Source organism: Cherax quadricarinatus, chromosome 71 (genome assembly GCF_038502225.1).
Source record: "Cherax quadricarinatus isolate ZL_2023a chromosome 71, ASM3850222v1, whole genome shotgun sequence".
Lineage (NCBI taxonomy): Eukaryota > Metazoa > Arthropoda > Malacostraca > Decapoda > Parastacidae > Cherax > Cherax quadricarinatus.
The window spans coordinates 23,229,361-23,253,274 of NC_091362.1; the positions used below are offsets into that span (position 1 = coordinate 23,229,361).

Here is a 23,914-nt window from a genome sequence, read left to right on the forward strand (position 1 = left end):
AATAACAATGGACCCTCATTGTGTGAGCCGAGGACACTACTAGTTATGAGTACATGAGTGACTGAGTTAGACCTGCTTAGCATGGGTCAGTAGGCCAACTGCAGTGTTCTCGTATTTATGTTCTTGTGTTAATGATGCATGTTAAAAATTATTTTGACTATTATAAAGTTTTAAAACTGCCTCTATTAGAGAGTCATCAATCCAGAATCCTTTTCAGTTTTATTTACTGCATCTTTTTTAAACAGTTTACTGGTTTAACACTTTCTTTCCCTCCATTACTATTGAAGGCTATAATGCTAGACATAAGTCTATTAGAGGCTTAATAACAAACTACGATTTGCATATTGCAGAAAAGAAATAAAGTTGCATTGTATGCGGTGGCTCATAAGACGTGTGCACAAAGTTCAATATATTGTATACAGTTCATTACTGTGATAGTTGATGTTTTACCTGATCACTTCCTGTACAACTGTCAATCTTGATTATACTTCCAGCAGTTAGGAAACTAAATACAAAAAGTATACGTATTTCTGAAGTGTCAGGACAAGTCTCTGACGTCAGCAAGCCGTCCGGGTAGCTGATTTGGTAGCTTATTAAAATATATAACCACATGTTAATCAACAGCAAAATTTAGGGTTAGATATACCTGGAGGATGTTCTGGGGGTCAGTCCCCCCCATGACCTGGTCCATGACCCCCCATGGGGGTCAGTGCCCCCATGGCCTGGTCCATGACCAGGCCTCGCAGTGAATCAGGGCCTAATCAGCCAGACAGTTACTGCTGGCTGCCTGCAAATTGACATACGAACCACAGGTTAGGTTAAGCTAGAATAGGTTAGATTTAGTTATTGCTAGCCAATAATTTTACTAAATTCTCCCAAGTAATTAACGAGTTTGGATATTATTGAGGTCAAAAGCATTCATTCTTATCCTGATCATAGTACAATATTGTAATAATTAATAATAGGGATCAGTATAAGAATTACCAGCCCTCTAGTATGTAAAAACTGATTATCTAGATGCTACCATTGAGAGTGTGTTCACAGATAAAAGAAAAAGTGTTGTACTACTGTAACCCATACCTACACAATTTAATACATGTAGCTAGAAGGACTGGTGAAACATATTGTGAGTGTAGAACCCCTGACATAGTCCAGGTAAGGAATAGGAAAGAAAAGTTCAGGCAAAATGAATGGAAAAATTTGCTAATGGGTTAAACAGATCTGCCCCTTTCAGTCTATCCTGAAAAGGTATACATAAATAAAATAACCAGGAAAAAGGAGCAGTAATATTGCTCATCCTTATCCTCTTGAAAAAGTTCATGACCTTATTAATAAATGAGCCTAAACATCCAGTCATGATAAGCTTCCAGTAGAACAAACCTAGAAAGTTCTGAAGAAACACTGAAATTTATTTATTTCATGAACCAAAACATTGGCTTCCAAATTTAGAAAGTCCTTGGAATACATCCTTATTTTTTTCATGTTCTTCACTTCACATACAGCAAATTTCCATACAGCACCAATTTTCAGGAACACATCCCTGTGTTATGAGAGGATTTACTGTACTACAATACAGCAATAATAAATAAATGTAATAATAAATGGTATAAAAATGTAGATAATTAGTACGATTTGTTATAGTTATTGACTTTTCTATTACATATATTCTTTGTGTGAGGTGCTAACCCACCATAAATGGTGGACACTTAATTCTCCGTCTTCTAAGCATGAGCCTGTACACTAACTGTGATCACTTAGTGCCCTTACTTCTGTTACTCACATGTTTGTGATATGTTTTGAGAGTAAAATGTGTTTTGACTTGCAGGTGGGTGATGGTGATGAACTGGAGCTAGTAATGAGACTGGTACAACAGCTTGGAGTTGGCCAACTTGTTCTTGACCTGGCTCTAGATGCCATCTGGGTTACTATCAGGTACCAATACATTATAAGCTTATAAAAAGGCACTTTTCAGGATGGAAGAGGTATTGGACTTGGACTGATTCCCTGTCCATGGAAGTATGAGGAAATGCTAGCACTGCACCAACACTCAAAAACAATTTCGACCACATTTCTCTCTTGTGTCTATGGGTTATGATAGGCCCCTTTGCTGCCTTAAATTATTTTTGACATGACTTCCAATGACAGCTTGGATGCATAGTAATAGTGGATGAGAGTGCAACCTCTCCTCACTTAACGACGGAGTTCTGTTCCTAATACCATGTCGGTAAACGAATTCGTCGCTAAGTGAGGAGCATACTATAATGGTAGTGGGTTTGTGTCAACCGTCTTTGATATTGTTTTAATGTCATCTTTGCACCATTTATAACATTTATGGTATTTTTTAAATGTTTATACAGTAGTTTACTGTATATTGTAATAAATACTAGAATAGAGGAAATCAACTCTGTTATGCATTATTTAGGTATGCATAGTGGTCAGAGAGCCCGTTGTAAGTCCGAGTCGTCAGTAAACGAGTATTTCGCTAGATGAGGAGAGGCTGTACTGTACTTGGTATCCCTGTCAACACCAATTTACTGTACCTTTCAGCACTTCATCCATTAAACATACATGTTGAGCCTTTGTCCAGACAGATTTTTTTTGTCTGTTTTTAACAGACTTTTGCTTTATGGGGTCTCTCTTATTTGACCTTTACTGTATTAAGGGTAACTGATTTTTACCATTGGTATTTTTTCAGACAGTCAGTTGTGCCAAAATTCTGGAGCCACTTTGTTACCTACAACACTGAGGAGAGTGGCAGATATGAGGGAGCGAGTGAAGGGAGTGTGGAGGTGATGTCAAGAGTAACAACTGCTGTTAGTGAGCTTTACAGCAGTGCTGTCACATTTTTGCCTCAAATACATAGGTAAAGTAGCTTTTGTGCAGATTTCATTTTACCAATAAAATAAAATTGTTAAGCTTCTTTCAATATCTTAATTATTTTTATTAAAAAATGCCCTAGATGCTTGTGGTATTTAAAAATGTGAAAGGCCAAATAATGTTAATACACTGTACTGTACTTTATTGGTACTGGTAGATGAAATTACCCAGTACTGCACTGAAGAAATGACCAGTCAAAAATGTGACTAGATTATTTTTGTTTTTTCCTCTTTTAATTATTTTCTGTATTATCAGTGATTTGAATTTCTTTCTCTGCTTCAAAAGGTGTGAAATGTTATGTGAACATTGTGGAGCCAAGTTTGAAGATTGTATCCCTGGTGGTCTGATGGAACATTTCAAATTACATTTACGAGCTACCTTACACAGCCAGATGCCAACCTCATTTACGAACCTTCTTCAAAAATTTTATGCTGCAGCTTTCAAGGTCTTTTATAATGCTGAAGGTGGCAACCAGGGTGAGTTTCATATTACTGTATTGTATGTAGTAGAATCCTCTCATAAAAATCTTGCATCAATGATGACATTGGTAATATATTGCTTATTTGATCACCAGGAGAAGCCATGGGTATCTTTCAGAGCTGCCTCATAAATTTAGAGATATTAAATAGCTGATTAGTTTGTAAACTTAAATGTATTTATGATATTTAAGTTCATGAATATTATTTCTTTTAAATGTTATATTTGTAGTAAGCCTAGGTAGTAGGTTGGTAGACAGCAACCGTCCAGGGAGGTACTACCGTCCTGCCAAGTGAGTGTAAAACGAAAGCCTGTAATTGTTTTACATGATGGTAGGATGCTGGTGTCCTTTTTTTCTGTCTCATAAACATGCAAGATTTCAGGTATGTCTTGCTACTTCTACTTACACTTAGGTCACACTGCACATACATGTACAAGCATATATATACACATCCCTCTGGGTTTTCTTCTATTTTCTTTCTAGTTCTTGTTGTTTATTTCCTCTTATCTCCATGGGGAAGTGGATCAGAATCCTTCCTCTGTAAGCCATGCGTGTTGTAAGAGGCGACTAAAATGCCGGGAGCAAAGGGCTAGTAACCCCTTCTCCCGTATAAATTACTAGATTTAAAAAGAGAAACTTTCGTTTTTCTTTTTGGGCCACCCTGCCTTGGTGGGATACGGCCAGTTTGTTGAAAAAAAAAAAAATTGTAGTAAGATGATCAACAGAAGTAGGTGTGAGAATATATGATAAAAGAGCTAAGGATGCCTTTAGTAATAAAGTTAACATCTACTGGACTAGCTTATTAATATCAAATATATAATCCTGCAGTATACAACTAAACTGGTTGTGCAGTCACCCCCAGCTATCTTGCTCTGGCCTTTTTTTTTTTTTTTAAATTCCATACCCATATGTCTTTTGTTCTTATTATCTCTGTCTTTAGCCCTCTGAGACAACCACCTTATCATTAGTAATAATGGTAGAATTATTGACAAATTGTTAGATAAATGGACACAGATGCAACTAGTGTGACATTTTATTGTAGCAACATTTTTTTCTCCATGAGCCTTGTCAGACTCTTGCATAATGTCACCACAATAAAATGTCACATTAGTTGCATCTGTATCCATTTACCTAACACCTTATTATTGTTGGGAGGAATGGACTTGTGTATTGCTCTTTGTGTTTCATTAGGCAGTGTCAGTAGGTGCTCTTGGGTAGGAATGCTTCATAGGGCCTACCTTGTTGCTTTGGCTGCTAGCAGGGGGTCAGACCAATATGATAGTTACCACCAAGATGCAAAAATTAGGGGGCAAGTACTTACTTTGACTTTTCTGTTGTTTCCTGACAATACTAGTGTGGAATTAAATAATTAATGAAAAGGCAGATACTGTGAGGCTTCACTTCTTGGGCTTCTCAGGTTAGGGTTGTATTTGTCTTCTGACTTTCCTCAATCCAAACCCATATGAGATTTCATCTCTCATACTGGTGATCTGTATAATGTTCCATTTATACTCCTTGAAGAAATGGACATTTTATTCTGGATATTAATCTACAGTGATTAGGCCAGATGACATGCTACATACCACAACACTTTCACCCATCATCACTGAGTTTCCTAATGATTCCTCTTCCTGTTTCTTCTTTCTACCTTTTCCTCCTACCTCCTCTTCCTCCCTCCTCATTCCTCCTTGTCTCCTCTTCTTTGTACTCTTTCTCCCTCTTGTAATGTTTTTAATGCTGTTTCAGGGGAAGAATGTGATGAAGGAGCAGATGAGGTTGTAAAGTGTGGCGGTTGTGATGCGCCGACTGATGCTTGTCATTGCCATGCTATAACTAACACTTTTTCTCAAGTTAATAAGTAAGTGACCTTTCTAGCTACAAGAATTCTACTATTGTAATTGATGTGTTTAAGGATTTTCGTATTATCACTTATACTATATACTTATATACTTGTAATCTTGTACACATACAGAAAATAAAATAATAACTGACTGCAGTTATTTATGGAATTAATGAAAAAGAAACAGAAAAAAGTGACATAAAGAAGAAACAAGAGATGAGAGGTAAGAGGAGAGAAAGATGGAGGCCAAAGATATAAGGATAAGGTGTAATGTAAGCGAAGGAGAATGTTCTTTAAACCAATTTGTGGTTGAGTCTCATCATGGTCCAGAGGTTGAGTCTCATCATGGCCCAGAGGTGGAGTCTCAGATTATGGTCCAGAGGTGGAGTCTCAGATTATGGCCAAGAGGTGGAGTCTCAGATTATGGCCCAGAGGTGGAGTCTCAGATAATGGCCCAGAGGTGGAGTCTCAGATCATGGCCCAGAGGTGGAGTCTCAGATCATGGCCCAGAGGTGGAATCTCAGATCATGGCCCAGAGGTGGAGTCTCAGATCATGGCCCAGAGGTGGAGTCTCAGATCATGGCCCAGAGGTGGAGTCTTAGATCATGACCCAGAGGTGGAGTCTCAGATCATGGCCCAGAGGTGGAGTCTCAGATCATGGCCCAGAGGTGGAGTCTCAGATCATGGCCCAGAGATGGAGTCTCAGATCATGGCCCAGAGGTAGAGTCTCAGATTATGGCACAGAGGTGGAGTCTCAGATCATGGCCCAGAGGTGGAGTCTCAGATCATGGCCCAGAGGTGGAGTCTCAGATCATGGCCCAGAGATGGAGTCTCAGATCATGGCCCAGAGGTAGAGTCTCAGATTATGGCACAGAGGTGGAGTCTCAGATCATGGCCCAGAGATGGAGTCTCACATCAAGGCCCTGCTTCTTAACTTGCCACTCTTCAGGTTCACTCCCTCTTAGCCTTATGGGCACTATTATACCTGCTCTTAAAACTATGTATGGAGCCTTTCTCCATCACTTCCTCACCAAGATCATTCCACTTTCCAAAAACTCTTGAGACTGAATAAATACTTTCTAACATCTCTGTGGCTTGTCTGATAATTTAACTTCTATCAGTATTCCCAACTTTCTGTTTCTTGCCTCAAACAGCCTATCCTTGTTTAATTTTATTTTGTATGTTGTCATGTTTGTCATGTCCCCCATGGTTCTTCTGTCCTCCAGTGTCAATATGTCAAGTTCCATTAGCTGCTTCTCCTAGCTCATGCTCCTTAGCTCAGGAAAAATGCTTTGCTGCAGACTTTTGTACTTTCTCCAGTTTCTTAACATGCTTTTTCAGATGTGGGTTCCATACTAGTGATGTATACTTCAAGATGGGCCTAATATATGTTATATAAAGGACCCTGAATAACTCTTTGTTGAGATTTCTGAAGACTATTCTTAGAGTTCCCAGACGAGCACTGGCTGCAGACTTATTCAGCTGATGTGAGTTTCTGGTGTTATACTGAACACCATGCTCACACCTAGAGTGCAAGCAGAAATACTGGAGCAGGCTCTTGCTGACATTTTCCACAAATTAAAAGAAAAATACTGTGATTGAAACTAAATATACTTAAAATATATATATAGTATTGTGAATGTTACACATGTAGTGATTATCTTTTAAAAAGACATCTAAAATAGCAGTGCCAGATGATTAGTTTTCAGTTTTTTTTTTTTTTTGTTGTTTTTTTTTTTAACTCTTGCATTCTCCCACTAAGGTAGGGTATTTTGTTTATCACAAGTTCAGTCTTTTGTCTTTGTTAATTGGTAAAATATTCAGTCCAGAGCTGCTGTTCCTAAAAGTTTAGGTTGCCTTCATTTATGAATTTACAATTCATCGTTACAGTATACCAGTACATATTAGGAGTGTATCATTGTACTGTACTGTATATTGTATTTTGTAATGTTTATTTCAGTTTTAAGGTTTTAATATTGTTTAGTGCGTAGTTTTAATTATAATAATAATAATGTTTTAATAAAATGTGAATACTAATATGTGTTTGTGTACCAGACAGTTGCTGGAGTTAGACTTGCTAGAGAGACTTGCTGGTGACATTATATCATCACTGTTGCTCACTGTCATCACTGATCATGTCACTGCCACTTGCCGAGACTCGTATGACCAGTCACGTATTAGCCAGCTTGAGAAGGTTGGTTATATTAGTATTCTGTGAAGGCATGAGGAAGTCTACAGTAATAATTCTTTATTTTCCCCTTTAATTTACTTCAGTCATCTCACTCTGTATGACTCTAGTGGGTTTATCACTTTTTTTTTTTTTTTTTTTAACCCTTAAACGGTCCAAACGTATATATATATTCTCTCGTGTAGTGCCCCAAATGTATATATACGTTTCATTTGTCATTCATTCAACATTGGCACAATAGGCCTGAGTTGCCTAGACATGAGAGAATGGGTGTGCGCACTCAATGTGTGCCATATGAAAAAAATTTGGGACGCCTGGGTATATATACGTTGGGACCGTTTAAGGGTTAACAAGTCAGCCGTCTCCCACCAAAGCAGGGTGGCCCAAAAAGAAAGAAAATCCCCGAGAAGAAAATACTTTCATCATCATCATTCAACACTTTCACCTCACTCTCACACAATCACTGTTTTTGCAGAGGTACTCAGAATACATCAGTTTAGAAGCATATACATATGAAGATGCACAACATATCCCTCCAAACTGCCAATATCCCAAACCCCTCCTTTAAAGTGCAGGCATTATACTTCCCATTTCCAGGACTCAAGTCCGGCTAAATAACGGGTTTCCCTGAATCCCTTCACTAAATATTACCCTGCTTACACTCCAACAACTCGTCATGTCCCAAATACCATTCGTCTCCATTCACTCCTATCTAACATGCTCATGCATGCTTGCTGGAAGTCCAAGCCCCTTTCCCACAACACCTCCTTTACCCCCTCCCTCCAACCTTTTCGAGGACGACCCCTACCCCGCCTTCCTTCCCCTACAGATTTATATGCTCTCCATGTCATTCTACTTTGATCCATTCACTCTAAATGACCAAACCACCTCAACAACCCCTCTTCTGCCCTCTGACTAATACTTTTATTAACTCCACACCTCCTAATTTCCACACTCCGAATTTTCTGCATAATATTTAGACCACACATTGCCCTTAAACAGGACATCTCCACTGCCTCCAACCATCTCCTCGCTGCAGCATTTACAACCCAAGCTTCACACCCATATAAGAGTATTGGTACCACTGTACTTTCATACATTCCCTTCTTTGCCTCCATAGATAACGTTTTTTGTCTCCACATATACCTCAATGCACCACTCACCTTTTTTCCTTCATCAATTCTATGATTAACCTGATCCTTCATAAATGCATCCACTGACATATCAACTTCCAAGTATCTGAAAACATTCACTCCTTCCATACTCCTCTCCAATTTGATATCCAATTTTTCTTTATCTAAATCATTTGATACCCTCATAATAATGCACAAAAATGTAAACTCAAATTTTTCTTCTTTCAGCTCAGATTTTTACTATTTTATATTGTAGAGTAATGTACCATACTGTATTCTATTAAACTGAATAATAACCATAGGCAGTAGGTTGGTAGACAGCAACCACCCAGGGAAGTACTACCGTCCTGCCAGATGCCTGTGAAACAGAAACCTGTAACTGTTTTGCACGATGGTAGGATTGCTGGTTTCTTTTTCTGTCTCATAAACACGCTAGATAACAGGGATATCTTGCTACTCCTACTTACACTTTGGTCACACTTCACAGACACGCACATGCATATACAGTGGACCTCGGGTTAACAATATTTTTTCATTCCAGAAGTATGTTCAGGTGCCAGTACTGACCGAATTTTTTCCCATAAGGAATATTGTGAAGTACGTTAGTCCATTTCAGACCCCCAAACATACACGTACAAATGCACTTACATAAATACACTTACATAATTGGTCGCATTTGGAGGTGATCGTTAAGCGGGGGTCCACTGTATATATACATACATCTAGGTTTTTCTCCTTTTTCTAAATAGCTCTTGTTCTTCTTCATTTCTTCTATTGTCCATGGGGAAGTGGAAAAGAATCTTTCCTCCGTAAGCCATGCGTGTCGTATGAGGCGACTAAAATGCCGGGAGCAATGGGCTAGTAACCCCTTCTCCTGTAGACATTTACTAAAAAAGAGAAGAAGAAAAACATTATAAAACTGGGATGCTTGAATGTGCATGGATGTAGTGCGGATGACAAGAAACAGATGATTGCTGATGTTATGAATGAAAAGAAGTTGGATGTCCTGGTCCTAAGCGAAACAAAGCTGAAGGGGGTAGGGGAGTTTCGGTGGGGGGAAATAAATGGGATTAAATCTGGAGTATCTGAGAGAGTTAGAGCAAAGGAAGGGGTAGCAGTAATGTTGAAGGATCAGTTACGGAAGGAGAAAAGAGAATATGAATGTGTAAATTCAAGAATTATGTGGATTAAAGTAAAGGTTGGATGCGAAAAGTGGGTCATAATAAGCGTGTATGCACCTGGAGAAGAGAGGAATGTAGAGGAGAGAGAGAGATTTTGGGAGATGTTAAGTGAATGTATAGGAGCCTTTGAACCAAGTGAGAGAATAATTGTGGTAGGGGACCTGAATGCTAAAGTAGGAGAAACTTTTAGAGAGGGTGTGGTAGATAAGTTTGGGGTGCCAGGTGTAAATGAAAATGGGAGCCCTTTGATTGAACTTTGTATAGAAAGGGGTTTAGTTATAGGTAATACATATTTTAAGAAAAAGAGGATAAATAAGTATACAAGATATGATGTAGGGCGAAATGACAGTAGTTTGTTGGATTATGTATTGGTAGATAAAAGACTGTTGAGTAGACTTCAGGATGTACATGTTTATAGAGGGGCCACAGATATATCAGATCACTTTCTAGTTGTAGCTACACTGAGAGTAAAAGGTAGATGGGATACAAGAAGAATAGAAGCATCAGGGAAGAGAGAGGTGAAGGTATATAAACTAAAAGAGGAGGCAGTTAGGGTAAGATATAAACAGCTATTGGAGGATAGTTGGGCTAATGAGAGCATAGGCAATGGGGTCGAAGAGGTATGGGGTAGGTTTAAAAATGTAGTGTTGGAGTGTTCAGCAGAAGTTTGTGATTACAGGAAGGTGGGTGCGGGAGGGAAGAGGAGCGATTGGTGGAATGATGATGTAAAGAGAGTAGTAAGGGAGAAAAAGTTAGCATATGAGAAGTTTTTACAAAGTAGAAGTGATGCAAGGAGGGAAGAGTATATGCAGAAAAAGAGAGAGGTTAAGAGAGTGGTGAAGCAATGTAAAAAGAGAGCAAATGAGAGAGTGGGTGAGATGTTATCAACAAATTTTGTTGAAAATAAGAAAAAGTTTTGGAGTGAGATTAACAAGTTAAGGAAGCCTAGAGAACAAATGGATTTGTCAGTTAAAAATAGGAGAGGAGAGTTATCAAATGGAGAGTTAGAGGTATTGGGAAGATGGAGGGAATATTTTGAGGAATTGTTAAATGTTGATGAAGATAGGGAAGCTGTGATTTCATGTATAGGGCAAGGAGGAATAACATCTTGTAGGAGTGAGGAAGAGCCAGTTGTGAGTATGGGGGAAGTGCATGAGGCAGTAGGTAAAATGAAAGGGGGTAAGGCAGCTGGGATTGATGGGATAAAGATAGAAATGTTAAAAGCAGGTGGGGATATAGTTTTGGAGTGGTTGGTGCAATTATTTAATAAATGTATGGAAGAAGGTAAGGTACCTAGGGATTGGCAGAGAGCATGCATAATTCCTTTGTATAAAGGCAAAGGGCACAAAAGAGAGTGCAAAAATTATAAGGGGATAAGTTTGTTGAGTATACCTGGTAAAGTGTATGGTAGAGTTATTATTGAAAGAATTAAGAGTAAGACGGAGAATAGGATAGCAGATGAACAAGGAGGCTTTAGGAAAGGTAGGGGGTGTGTGGACCAGGTGTTTACAGTGAAACACATAAGTGAACAGTATTTAGATAAGGCTAAAGAGGTCTTTGTGGCATTTATGGGTTTGGAAAAGGTGTATGACAGGGTGGATAGGGGGGCAATGTGGCAGATGTTGCAGGTGTAAGGTGTAGGAGGTAGGTTACTGAAAGAAGTGAAGAGTTTTTACTAGGATAGTGAGGCTCAAGTTAGAGTATGTAGGAAAGAGGGAAATTATTTCCCAGTAAAAGTAGGCCTTAGACAAGGATGTGTGATGTCACCGTGGTTGTTTAATATATTTATAGATGGGGTTGTAAGAGAAGTAAATGCGAGGGTCTTGGCAAGAGGCGTGGAGTTAAAAGATAAAGAATCACACATAAAGTGAGAGTTGTCACAGTTGCTCTTTGCTGATGACACTGTGCTCTTGGGAGATTCTGAAGAGAAGTTGCAGAGATTGGCGGATGAATTTGGTAGGGTATGCAAAAGAAGAAAATTAAAAGTGAATACAGGAAAGAGTAAGGTTATGGGGATAGCAAAAAGATTAGGTGATGAAAGATTGGATATCAGATTGGAGGGAGAGAGTATGGAAGAGGTGAATGTATTCAGATATTTGGGAGTGGACGTGTCAGCGGATGGGTCTATGAAAGATGAGGTGAATCATAGAATTGATGAGGGGAAAAGAGTGAGTGGTGCACTTAGGAGTCTGTGGAGACAAAGAACTTTGTCCTTGGAGGCAAAGAGGGGAATGTATGAGAGTATAGTTTTACCAACGCTCTTATATGAGTGTGAAGCATGGGTGATGAATGTTGCAGCGAGGAGAAGGCTGGAGGCAGTGGAGATGTCATGTCTGAGGGCAATGTGTGGTGTGAATATAATGCAGAGAATTCATAGTTTGGAAGTTAGGAGGAGGTGCGGGATTTCCAAAACTGTTGTCCAGAGGGCTGAGGAAGGGTTGTTGAGGTGGTTCGGACATGTAGAGAGAATGGAGCGAAACAGAATGACTTCAAGAGTGTATCAGTCTGTAATGGAAGGAAGGCGGGGTAGGGGTCGGCCTAGGAAAGGTTGGAGGGAGGGGGTAAAGGAGGTTTTGTGTGCGAGGGGCTTGGACTTCCAGCAGGCATGCGTGAGCGTGTTTGATAGGAGTGAATGGAGACAAATGGTTTTTAATACTTGACGTGCTGTTGGAGTGTGAGCAAAGTAACATTTATGAAGGGGTTCAGGGAAACCGGCAGGCCGGACTTGAGTCCTGGAGATGGGAAGTACAGTGCCTGCACTCTGAAGGAGGGGTGTTAATGTTGCAGTTTAAAAACTGTAGTGTAAAGCACCCTTCTGGCAAGACAGTGATGGAGTGAATGATGGTGAAAGTTTTTCTTTTTCGGGCCACCCTGCCTTGGTGGGAATCGGCCGGTTTGATAATAAAAAAAAATAATAATAATAATAATAATTAACTACTGAGTGTTGCTGCTTGAATGAGAGCAAAAATTCTTTCAGTTCTGATCCAGGCACATTATCGCATTACAAACATTCATTACATTTCTTTACAATGCTATAAAATACCTAAATTTGATATATAATAAGTATATGCCAAAGACACACCAAAGTAGGGTGCCTCCAAAAAAGAAGAAAAACTTCATCTTTCACTCAGTCACTATCTTCCCAGAAGCATGCCAACATTACAGCTCAGATGAGCTTCAACAAGCCCACCACCCCTCCTTCAGAATGCAGGCACTGTACTTCCCATCTCCATAACTCATATCTGGCTGACTGGATTCCCTTGATTCCTTCATAAGTGTTCCTTGGCTCACACACCAACAACACATCAAATCACAAAACTTATTGCCTCCTCTCACTTCTAACATGCTCACACATGCCTGTTAGATGTCCAAGCTCCTAGAACTCAAGCCTATTTTTACTGGAAAATAGTCCTCTTTTTTTTTTTTCTCTTCCTACTAACCCTAACCAGAACCTTGCTCTCCTAATAAAAACTACAGCTTTTAATAACCCACTACCTATTTCATACATTTCCAGTGCCTGGCATACTGCTTGTTCTCTATCCACCCAATCATATGCCATTTTTAAATCCATAATTGCAACAAAAAAGCTCCTTACAGGTTTGCATATGGTTATTGATAACTTGTGTGACTTGTGGAGGTGTATCTTGCAGGCATTTTTACACTTTCATTAATTATTTACTGATTATTTTAACATGTACTGTATATTCCATTGTATACCTTGATGTATTTCCCATTATTATTAAAATGTTTGCCTTTGGACAATAATTATATTACAGGAAATTCTGTTATTGGCAGTGGGTGGAGAGTGTGGTGATAGGATGGCTGGAAGTGGTGTACTGTGGTGGTCGTGGTCAACTCTCTTCAGCTGATTCTGTAGTACAGACTATGGTGGCTAACAACCTTAACCAGACCTATATGACAGCTCTTTATCATACTTATACAACAACACGGATAGACCAGCTCTTTAATATTGTCATTGGTTAGTATTTTTATATTTTGTTGAATATTAATTTACTTAAAAGAAATCAGAGATCCCAATGCAGTGAAGAGTCTTGTTGTGTTCCCAGACTATTAGAAGATAGGAGATGATCTCTCCAAGGCACTTGACATTTTGCTCACCTTTCTTAGATTAATATACTCAGTGACAGTCACCCAAGTTGTTACAGTATTAATTTTTTATGTAACTCTAGATCTTAATAATATTTTGTAGACTTGTTTCTCATCAAAATTTTCGTATTTTTTTTCAGAATACCCAGAGTCTCAGCCAGCTCTAGAAGATATCCGAGAATGTTTAGATCGTACTCACTTAAGGAATCACCTTGTAGACTCCCTGAGATCAGCAATACAGGTAAGTAGTAAGCAGTCCATAAGTACTAGTTTTAATCTGCCTGAAATTCTTAGCAGAACAAGAGGCTTTCCTTTGAATGTACAAAATAAGATGTAATCCTAGAGCTGAATCAGTGCTCTGTAATTCTTTGAAATAGAATTTGACTTTGAAATACGTATTGAAAACTGCATTTGCCATACAGTATATTGCTATAATTAAATTACATCATAAATGTATACTAAAGCATTCAGATATACAGTTTACCATGGATTTAATGAACTGTGGAAACATGAAACAAAGATCTACTGGGTCATTTCGATTCGGAAACAGTAACAAAGTTCATTGGTTACAGAATTGCACTTTGTTACTACAATCATGACAACAAATCTCAAGTCTGTCCACCACAACTGTCATTACTGGCCACTCACTTACCTCTGTTAGTCTCTAAAATCTAACCTACTTTGACCTGAAGCCATTTTTGTATTACTCATTTGAGTTACTTTCAGTACACTTCATTTTTCTCAGTTACTACCAATGACAACAAGGTAAGTAGAACTGGGAAGGGTGTCTGTTGCAAAATTACCAGATGGAGCATCCAGCCTCTAATACTACTTATGCTGAATCACCAGCAACCTGCACAGTTTAATTTTTTTTTTATTATACATCGTCCGTAAATAAATACATTCTTCTTTCAACAAACAAGCCATATCCCACCAAAGCAGGGTGGCCCAAAAAGAAAAGCAAAAATTTCTCTTTGACTTTAGTGATGTATACAGGAGAAGGGGTTACTAGCCCCTTGCTCCTGGCATTTTAGTTGCCTCTTATGACACACATGGCTTATGGAGGAAGAATTCTGTTCTACTTTCCCATGGAGATATGAGGAAATAAGCAAGAAGAAGAACCAGTAAGAAAAAAGAAAACCCACAGGGGTGTGTGTATATATATGCTTGTACATGCATGTGTAGTGTGGCCTAAGTGTAAGTAGAAGTAGCAAGACTTACCTGAAATCTTGCATGTTTATGAGACAGAAAAAAGAGACACCAACAATCCTACCATCATGTAAAACAATTACAGGCTTCCATTTCACATTCACTTGGCAGGATGACAGTGTGTACTTCCCTGGGCAGTTGCTGTCTACCAACCTACTACCTATAAATAAATACATACAATATATAAATTCTGTTAATAATTACATAAAATACTCCATGGGAAAGTGGAGAAGAATCCTTCATAAGCCATGCATTCTGTAAAAGGTGACTAAAATGTCCGGAGCAAAGGGCTAGTAACCTTCTCTTGTGTATAACTTATTAACTGTAAAAAGAAGAAAAACTTGATTTTCTTACAATTTTGTCTTTATCACGTTTGTCTTTATGCCTATTTTATCCGTTTTATTGTAGCAGTCAATTTTTTTGGTAACAGCTGTCAACATCACTTGTTTTTTGATCCCCTAATACAGCTGTGATGCCTAGCGTTCTTGTAGCAAAGTGATATCAGCAAGTATTGTGAGGTTCATTGTGATGATTAGATCATATGCACACTATTCCTCCCAGAAATCAAAGGACAGTCTATAATCTTTGGCAGAGGTTCATTCATATATAAACTAGCTTAACCCTTTGACTGTTTTCAATGTATAAATACGTCTTACGAGCCAATGTTTCTGACGTATATATACTCAATAATTCTAGCAGCTTCAAATCAAGCGGGAGAAAGCTGGTAGGCCCACATGTGAGAGAATGGGTCTGTGTGGTCAGTGTGCACCACATAAAAAAAATCCTGCAGCAAACATTGCGTAATGAGAAAAAAAAAACTGATCGTTTTTGTGGAATAAAACGCCGACTTTGAGGTGTATTTTCGTATAGTATTTATCGTTGTATTCGCGTTTTCATGGTCTTAGGTGATAAAATGGAAAACATATTACAGAAATAGAGATGATTTTCATTAATTTGACGATGAAAACGACCTTGAAACTGAGCTCAAAGTAGCGGAAATGTTCGATTTTTACCAATGTTCAGGAGTAAATAAATCACACCACACATCCAATACACGTCAACTGGGAAGTCTAATATTCTTTCACTAGTGCACTGATATTATTTATACCATTTTTACAATAATGCAGTAGTCAGCATAGCAGTAAATTTTGTATTTTTTTGTATGAATAAAAAGTCAAAATAGAAAGCAATAATAATATAAGAGGAGCCTAGAGATGTGACTAATGAACAGAGCATATGTTATTTTAGTGCCACGAATGTCTACCTTGTTTATTCTGGACCCTATTTTGAAATTGGCATCTTTTTTAGTTTGCGTGAAATTGGCCAAATTGCCAATTTCTGACCACGATATTGGGTAGTCCAAATTAGTAAATGGGAGGTTTCTTGTACTCAGCTGATAGACAAAATGGAGTTCTAAAGAAATAGCTATGAGTTTGGTGAACTGGAACAATGGAATTGGCTGAAAATAGGGCTCAAAGTCGGCAAAATCGCCAATACGCTTATATCGCCGAGACCGCTAAATTCGCGGGAGCATAATTCCATGAGTTTTCGACCAAATTTCGAACTTTTGGTGTCATTACCATTGGGAAAAGATTCTCTATCATTTCATAAGAAAAAATAATTTTTTTTTTTTCAAAAATTGAGCGACATAGAATGACAGTTTCAGAGAGGGGCCTGAAACAGTCAAAGGGTTAATGACTAAGCAGGTTATTATTACTGTTTTAGAAAAGATTCTCAAACTTGTATGCAAAATACTTTGAAGTTTTCATTAATAAAATCAGGAACTTCAGCCTCCTTAAGACTAAAATGTTAACCCTTGTTGTGGGCTCACTATTATGAGTGCATGTATTAAACCTTCTCATAGACACGTCATTCACCATAGTGATTATGAACCAATCCTTGTCATAGAAAAATCATTCACCAAAGTGTATTAGTGAATTCCTAAGCCCTGCTCATGTCTTGCACAATATATGTAATCAATTGAAGCCAACTGGCAGATCAGACTGTGTTCAGAGCCACGTTTTATTCATCACAACCATTGCCATTTCACAAGACTTGGGATCATTCACCATCTCTGAGGTTTTAGCAAACTTAGTCCTGCTTACAACCAATACTGCTATCACCTAACACCTCACCCCATTACCATAGACCATATTGAACTCACTCTACACCTCACAGACCTATCCTTAGTTACTATTGTAACCTAGTGTTTTTCTTGTTTTGGTGTGTATTGATCAGTGTAAAGCTGGTGCTGTTTCTGGTGTATGTGAATGACATGATGGAAGGAATAGACTCAGAAGTGTCCCTGTTGGCAGATGATGTGAAGTTTTATTATTTTTTTTATTAACACACTGGCCGATTCCCACCAAGGCAGGGTAGCCTGAAAAAGAAAAACTTTCACCATCATTCACTCCATCACTGTCTTGCCAGAAGGGTGCTTTACACTACAGTTTTTAAACTGCAACATTTACACCCCTCCTTCAGAGTGCAGGCACTGTACTTCCCATCTCCAGGACTCAAGTCCGGCCTGCCGGTTTCCCTGAACCCCTTCATAAATGTTACTTTGCTCACACTCCAACAGCACGTCAAGTATTAAAAACCATTTGTCTCCATTCACTCCTATCAAACACGCTCACGCATGCCTGCTGGAAGTCCAAGCCCCTCGCACACAAAACCTCCTTTACCCCCTCCCTCCAACCTTTCCTAGGCCGATCCCTACCCCGCCTTCCTTCCACTACAGACTGATACACTCTTGAAGTCATTCTGTTTCGCTCCATTCTCTCTACATGTCCGAACCACCTCAACAACCCTTCCTCAGCCCTCTGGACAACAGTTTTGGTAATCCCGCACCTCCTCCTAACTTCCAAACTATGAATTCTCTGCATTATATTCACACCACACATTGCCCTCAGACATGACATCTCCACTGCCTCCAGCCTTCTCCTCGCTGCAACATTCATCACCCATGCTTCACACCCATATAAGAGCGTTGGTAAAACTATACTCTCATACATTCCCCTCTTTGCCTCCAAGGACAAAGTTCTTTGTCTCCACAGACTCCTAAGTGCACCACTCACCCTTTTCCCCTCATCAATTCTATGATTCACTTCATCTTTCATAGACCCATCCGCTGACACGTCCACTCCCAAATATCTGAATACATTCACCTCCTCCATACTCTCTCCCTCCAATCTGATATCCAATCTTTCATCACCTAATCTTTTTGTTATCCTCATAACCTTACTCTTTCCTGTATTCACCTTTAATTTTCTTCTTTTGCACACCATACCAAATTCATCCACCAATCTCTGCAACTTCTCTTCAGAATCTCCCAAGAGCACAGTGTCATCAGCAAAGAGCAACTGTGACAACTCCCACTTTATGTGTGATTCTTTATCTTTTAACTCCACGCCTCTTGCCAAGACCCTCGCATTCACTTCTCTTACAACCCCATCTATAAATATATTAAACAACCACGGTGACATCACACATCCTTGTCTAAGGCCTACTTTTACTGGGAAATAATTTCCCTCTTTCCTACATACTCTAACTTGAGCCTCACTATCCTCGTAAAAACTCTTCACTGCTTTCAGTAACCTACCTCCTACACCATACACCTGCAACATCTGCCACATTGGCCCCCTATCCACCCTGTCATACGCCTTTTCCAAATCCATAAATGCCACAAAGACCTCTTTAGCCTTATCTAAATACTGTTCACTTATATGTTTCACTGTAAACACCTGGTCCACACACCCCCTACCTTTCCTAAAGCCTCCTTGTTCATCTGCTATCCTATTCTCCGTCTTACTCTTAATTCTTTCAATAATAACTCTACCATACACTTTACCAGGTATACTCAACAGACTTATCCCCCTATAATTTCTGCACTCTCTTTTATCCCCTTTGCCTTTATACAAAGGAACTATGCATGCTCTCTGCCAATCCCTAGGTACCTTACCCTCTTCCATACATTTATTAAATAATTGCACCAACCACTCCAAAACTATATCCCCACCTGCTTTTAACATTTCTATCTTTATCCCATCAATCCCGGCTGCCTTACCCCCTTTCATTTTACCTACTGCCTCACGAACTTCCTCCACACTCACAACTGGCTCTTCCTCACTCCTGCAAGATGTTATTCCTCCTTGCCCTATACACGAAATCACAGCTTCCGTATCTTCATCAACATTTAACAATTCCTCAAAATATTCCCTCCATCTTCCCAATACCTCTAACTCTCCATTTAATAACTCTCCTCTCCTATTTTTAACTGACAAATCCATTTGTTCTCTAGGCTTCCTTAACTTGTTAATCTCACTCCAAAACTTTTTCTTATTTTCAACAAAATTTGTTGATAACATCTCACCCACTCTCTCATTTGCTCTCTTTTTACATTGCTTCACCACTCTCTTAACCTCTCTCTTTTTCTGCATATACTCTTCCCTCCTTGCATCACTTCTACTTTGTAAAAACTTCTCATATGCTAACTTTTTCTCCCTTACTACTCTCTTTACATCATCATTCCACCAATCGCTCCTCTTCCCTCCCGCACCCACTTTCCTGTAACCACAAACTTCTGCTGAACACTCTAACACTACATTTTTAAACCTACCCCATACCTCTTCGACCCCATTGCCTATGCTCTCATTTGCCCATCTATCCTCCAATAGCTGTTTATATCTTACCCTAACTGCCTCCTCTTTTAGTTTATAAACCTTCACCTCTCTCTTCCCTGATGCTTCTATTCTCCTTGTATCCCATCTACCTTTTACTCTCAGTGTAGCTACAACTAGAAAGTGATCTGATATATCTGTGGCCCCTCTATAAACATGTACATCCTGAAGTCTACTCAACAGTCTTTTATCTACCAATACATAATCCAACAAACTACTGTCATTTCGCCCTACATCATATCTTGTATGCTTATTTATCCTCTTTTTCTTAAAATATGTATTACCTATAACTAAACCCCTTTCTATACAAAGTTCAATCAAAGGGCTCCCATTATCATTTACACCTGGCACCCCAAACTTACCTACCACACCCTCTCTAAAAGTTTCTCCTACTTTAGCATTCAGGTCCCCTACCACAATTACTCTCTCACTTGGTTCAAAGGCTCCTATACATTCACTTAACATCTCCCAAAATCTCTCTCTCTCCTCTACATTCCTCTCTTCTCCAGGTGCATACACGCTTATTATGACCCACTTTTCGCATCCAACCTTTACTTTAATCCACATAATTCTTGAATTTACATATTCATATTCTCTTTTCTCCTTCCATAACTGATCATTTAACATTACTGCTACCCCTTCCTTTGCTCTAACTCTCTCAGATACTCCAGATTTAATCCCATTTATTTCCCCCCACCGAAACTCCCCTACCCCCTTCAGCTTTGTTTCGCTTAGGGCCAGGACATCCAACTTCTTTTCATTCATAACATCAGCAATCATCTGTTTCTTGTCATCTGCACTACATCCATGCACATTTAAGCATCCCAGTTTTATAAAGTTTTTCTTCTTCTCTTTTTTAGTAAATGTCTACAGGAGAAGGGGTTACTAGCCCATTGCTCCCGGCATTTTAGTCGCCTCATACGACACGCATGGCTTACGGAGGAAAGATTCTTTTCCACTTCCCCATGGACAATAGAAGAAATAAAGAAGAACAAGAGCTATTTAGAAAAAGGAGAAAAACCTAGATGTATGTATATATATATATGCATGTGCGTGTCTGTGAAGTGTGACCAAAGTGTAAGTAGGAGTAGCAAGATATCCCTGTTATCTAGCGTGTTTATGTGAAGTTGATGGGAATTCAATTGGATGAGGACCAGGCGGTCCTTGTCCAACTGAATTCTTCTCATGTGTAATTAGGGTGTTAAAGGTACAGTTATGTGTAATCATGGGTTACTAACCTTCTCACCTCCTATGTTCACTACACAGCTCTTATTATCTCAAATTTCTTAGAAACCAACAAAATTTTGCATTGAATTTTCTTCTTTTTACCTCTAACATCACTAGTATTTCTTGAGGGTATCACAGTTAATATTTAGAGATGAAATGAATTGATGACAACTATGACAATGATTGAATAACACACAGCTGCATAAAGTCTGGTACATGTTCACAAGAAAATTGAAGCATGGGTGCTGTTTATATTACTGGGTGACATTAGGCCTCTCCTTAAAACGGAAGCTAACTGCAGCACAGATGAGAAATAGTGTATCCCCCAGTGTGTTCCAATGGGATTTAGTGTGCAATGTGAACTGATACTCGTTTTCCCCAAATTTATGGCTTGCCACAGTGTGCTTTACTGTTTTTTTCATGTTATGTGAAATTTGAAAGCAAAATTTTATTCATGTTTTGTTGAAAATGTGGTGTGGATGCATGTTATGTGAAAGTCTAGTGTGTGTAGTAAATATTAAATATGGTGTAAGTGCCTATACATATATTATTCCTCAGACACGTCTTCTTCACCCTGGAGTCAACACAACTGATGTTCTTCATGCATATATCTCAGCTATTAAGGCTTTGCGTGTACTTGACCCAAAGGGAGTTCTTCTTGAGCTGGTTTCAGAGCCTGTAAGGTAGGACTTAACACAAAACATAAAAACTTTTGTCCTCACAAAGCTATTCTTGATAAATTGTAAAAAAAAATATTCAACCTCTGTGGGGCAGCGGGCCTACAGCAGCAACAGCCTGGTTGACCAGGCAAGCACCAGATGAGCCTGGCCCATGGCCAGGCTCAGAGAGCAAAGAAACTCTCAAAACTCTTCAAAGGTATATCAAGGGTATCTGCCAAAGTAGGGTGACTCAAAGAGGGAAACAGTCATCATCATCATTCATTCAATCACTGTCTTGCTAGAGGTGCACTTAATGTCATAATTCAGATGACTCTCCTACAAAATCTCCAGCCCTCTCTGAGTGCAGGTATTGCCCTTCCCACCTCCAGAACTTGAGTTTGCCTAACTGGTTTCCTTGAATTCGATCATAAGTGTTACCCTGCTCACACTCCAATAGCACATCCATTAAAACCCACTTATCTTCATTCATTCTTATCTAACTCACTCACACAGGCCTGCTAGATGCTCAGGTCCCCTAAGACTCAAAGCCTCCTTTCTTTCTCTCACTCTAACCATTCCTGGAAGAATCCAACCCCTCCTACCTTCCATTCCAAATTTTTACACCCCTTTTTTGCTATCCTATCTCTCTCCATCCTCTGTAAACACCCCAACCACCTCAGCAACCCCTCCTCAGCCCTCTGAATTATACCCTTTGTGACCCACACCATTTTTTAAGTTTCTACACTTCAAACTCTCTACATAATATTCACACCACACATTGCTCTCAACCATGATATCTCCTCTGCCTCTAGCCTCTTCTCACTGCAACTTTCAAAGTCTATGCCTCACACTTCTTCTTCTTTCTTGCAACGTACCAGCCGTTTCCCACCGAGGTGGGGTGGCCCAAAAGGAAAAACGAAAGTTTCTCCTTTGAAATTTAGTAATATATACAGGAGAAGGGGTTACTAGCCCCTTGCTCCCGGCATTTTAGTCGCCTCTTACAACACGCATGGCTTACGGAGGAAGAATTCTGGTCCACTTCCCCATGGAGATAAGAGGAAATAAACAAGAACAAGAACTAGAAAGAAAATAGAAGAAAACCCAGAGGGGTATGTATATATATGCTTGTGCATGTATGTGTAGTGTGACCTAAGTGTAAGCAGAAGTAGCATGATGTACCTGAAACCTTGCATGTTTATGAGACAGAAAAAAGACACCAGCAATCCTACCATCATGTAAAATAATTACAGGCTTTTGTTTTACACTCATTGGCAGGACAGTAGTACCTCCCTGGGCAGTTGCTGTCTACCAACCTACTACCTAGAATGCCTCACACTTATACAAAAGTATTGATACCATTATTCTCTGGTACATTCCCTTAGACAGAAATGTAAATCATAGCTCTGTATCATCCTTTTCACATGATACTAGAATCCGTATGGGAGTGGCATACATTGAATACAGAAATTTTCAAACTGATATAAACCAGGTCTTTCAGTGGGCCATAGAAAATATGGTGTTTAGCAAGATCAGATTTTAGTTTGCAGTGGAAAGATTGAGGAAATAAAAACTGTATTGGAGTAAAAAATTGGATCAGAATATAAAACAAACTCAAACTACTCCACAAGGTGGAAGACTAATGCGAGGGAAATTTGGAGTGTTGTTATCAGAAGGTCTTACCCTTCAAGGATTATAAGTGTTGTTACAAATATGTTAACCTATAAAATCATCAGATGAGGCAGGTGCCTTAAGCAGTGCAAGTGTGTAGCAAGTGAAATTCAGACAAAGTACATTGGCATACTGTATATATAAAGCCATTACTGAAATGGTGACTATATACATACCATATCCTGTAATTCTGCTATATGAGACAGTAGATAACTTTTGTTAGACCTCATATGTTAATTGTGCTGTCTATATGGTAGACTACTTATCTGTAATCTCAGCCTTGTTAAGCACTGCAGTAAGCAGAATAAACCAGTAGTTTATTGCTTGTTAAGGTCTGTGTATATTTTATAAATATTAAAAGTTGCTTCTTTTATTACAGACAGTATTTACGTGGAAGAGAAGACACGGTACGTTATATTGTAACAAGCTTGACCGACGAAAGTTGCTCAGAACTATCAGAAGAGTTGCTGGTTGCTGCACCATTGGTCTTGGATGATTCTCACAGTGATGATGACAATATGGATAACTGGGAGACATGGACACCTGATCCAGTACATGCACATAGTTGTATGTATCTCACAAAACAAATTCATCAAGAACGTTTTATCTTATTGGAAACATAGTACAGTGTAAATATAATAATTAAATTAGCTATACAGGTGTTGTGT

At 39.0% G+C, this 23,914-nt stretch overlaps 1 protein-coding gene across 2 annotated transcripts in view; it reads left to right on the forward strand.

Annotated features, from left to right (window-relative positions):
* Window positions 1–23,914, forward strand: part of mr (anaphase promoting complex subunit morula) — a 51,008-nt gene that overhangs the window by 2,929 nt on the left and 24,165 nt on the right. For both annotated transcript variants that reach the window (XM_070100177.1, XM_070100178.1), the window contains exons 2-10: window positions 1,826–1,932; window positions 2,696–2,863; window positions 3,163–3,353; window positions 5,102–5,213; window positions 7,251–7,389; window positions 13,493–13,676; window positions 13,945–14,045; window positions 21,478–21,602; window positions 23,626–23,813. In XM_070100177.1, the coding sequence (XP_069956278.1) occupies window positions 1,826–1,932; window positions 2,696–2,863; window positions 3,163–3,353; window positions 5,102–5,213; window positions 7,251–7,389; window positions 13,493–13,676; window positions 13,945–14,045; window positions 21,478–21,602; window positions 23,626–23,813 (1,315 nt within the window). The remainder of the gene's footprint in view (window positions 1–1,825; window positions 1,933–2,695; window positions 2,864–3,162; window positions 3,354–5,101; window positions 5,214–7,250; window positions 7,390–13,492; window positions 13,677–13,944; window positions 14,046–21,477; window positions 21,603–23,625; window positions 23,814–23,914) is intronic.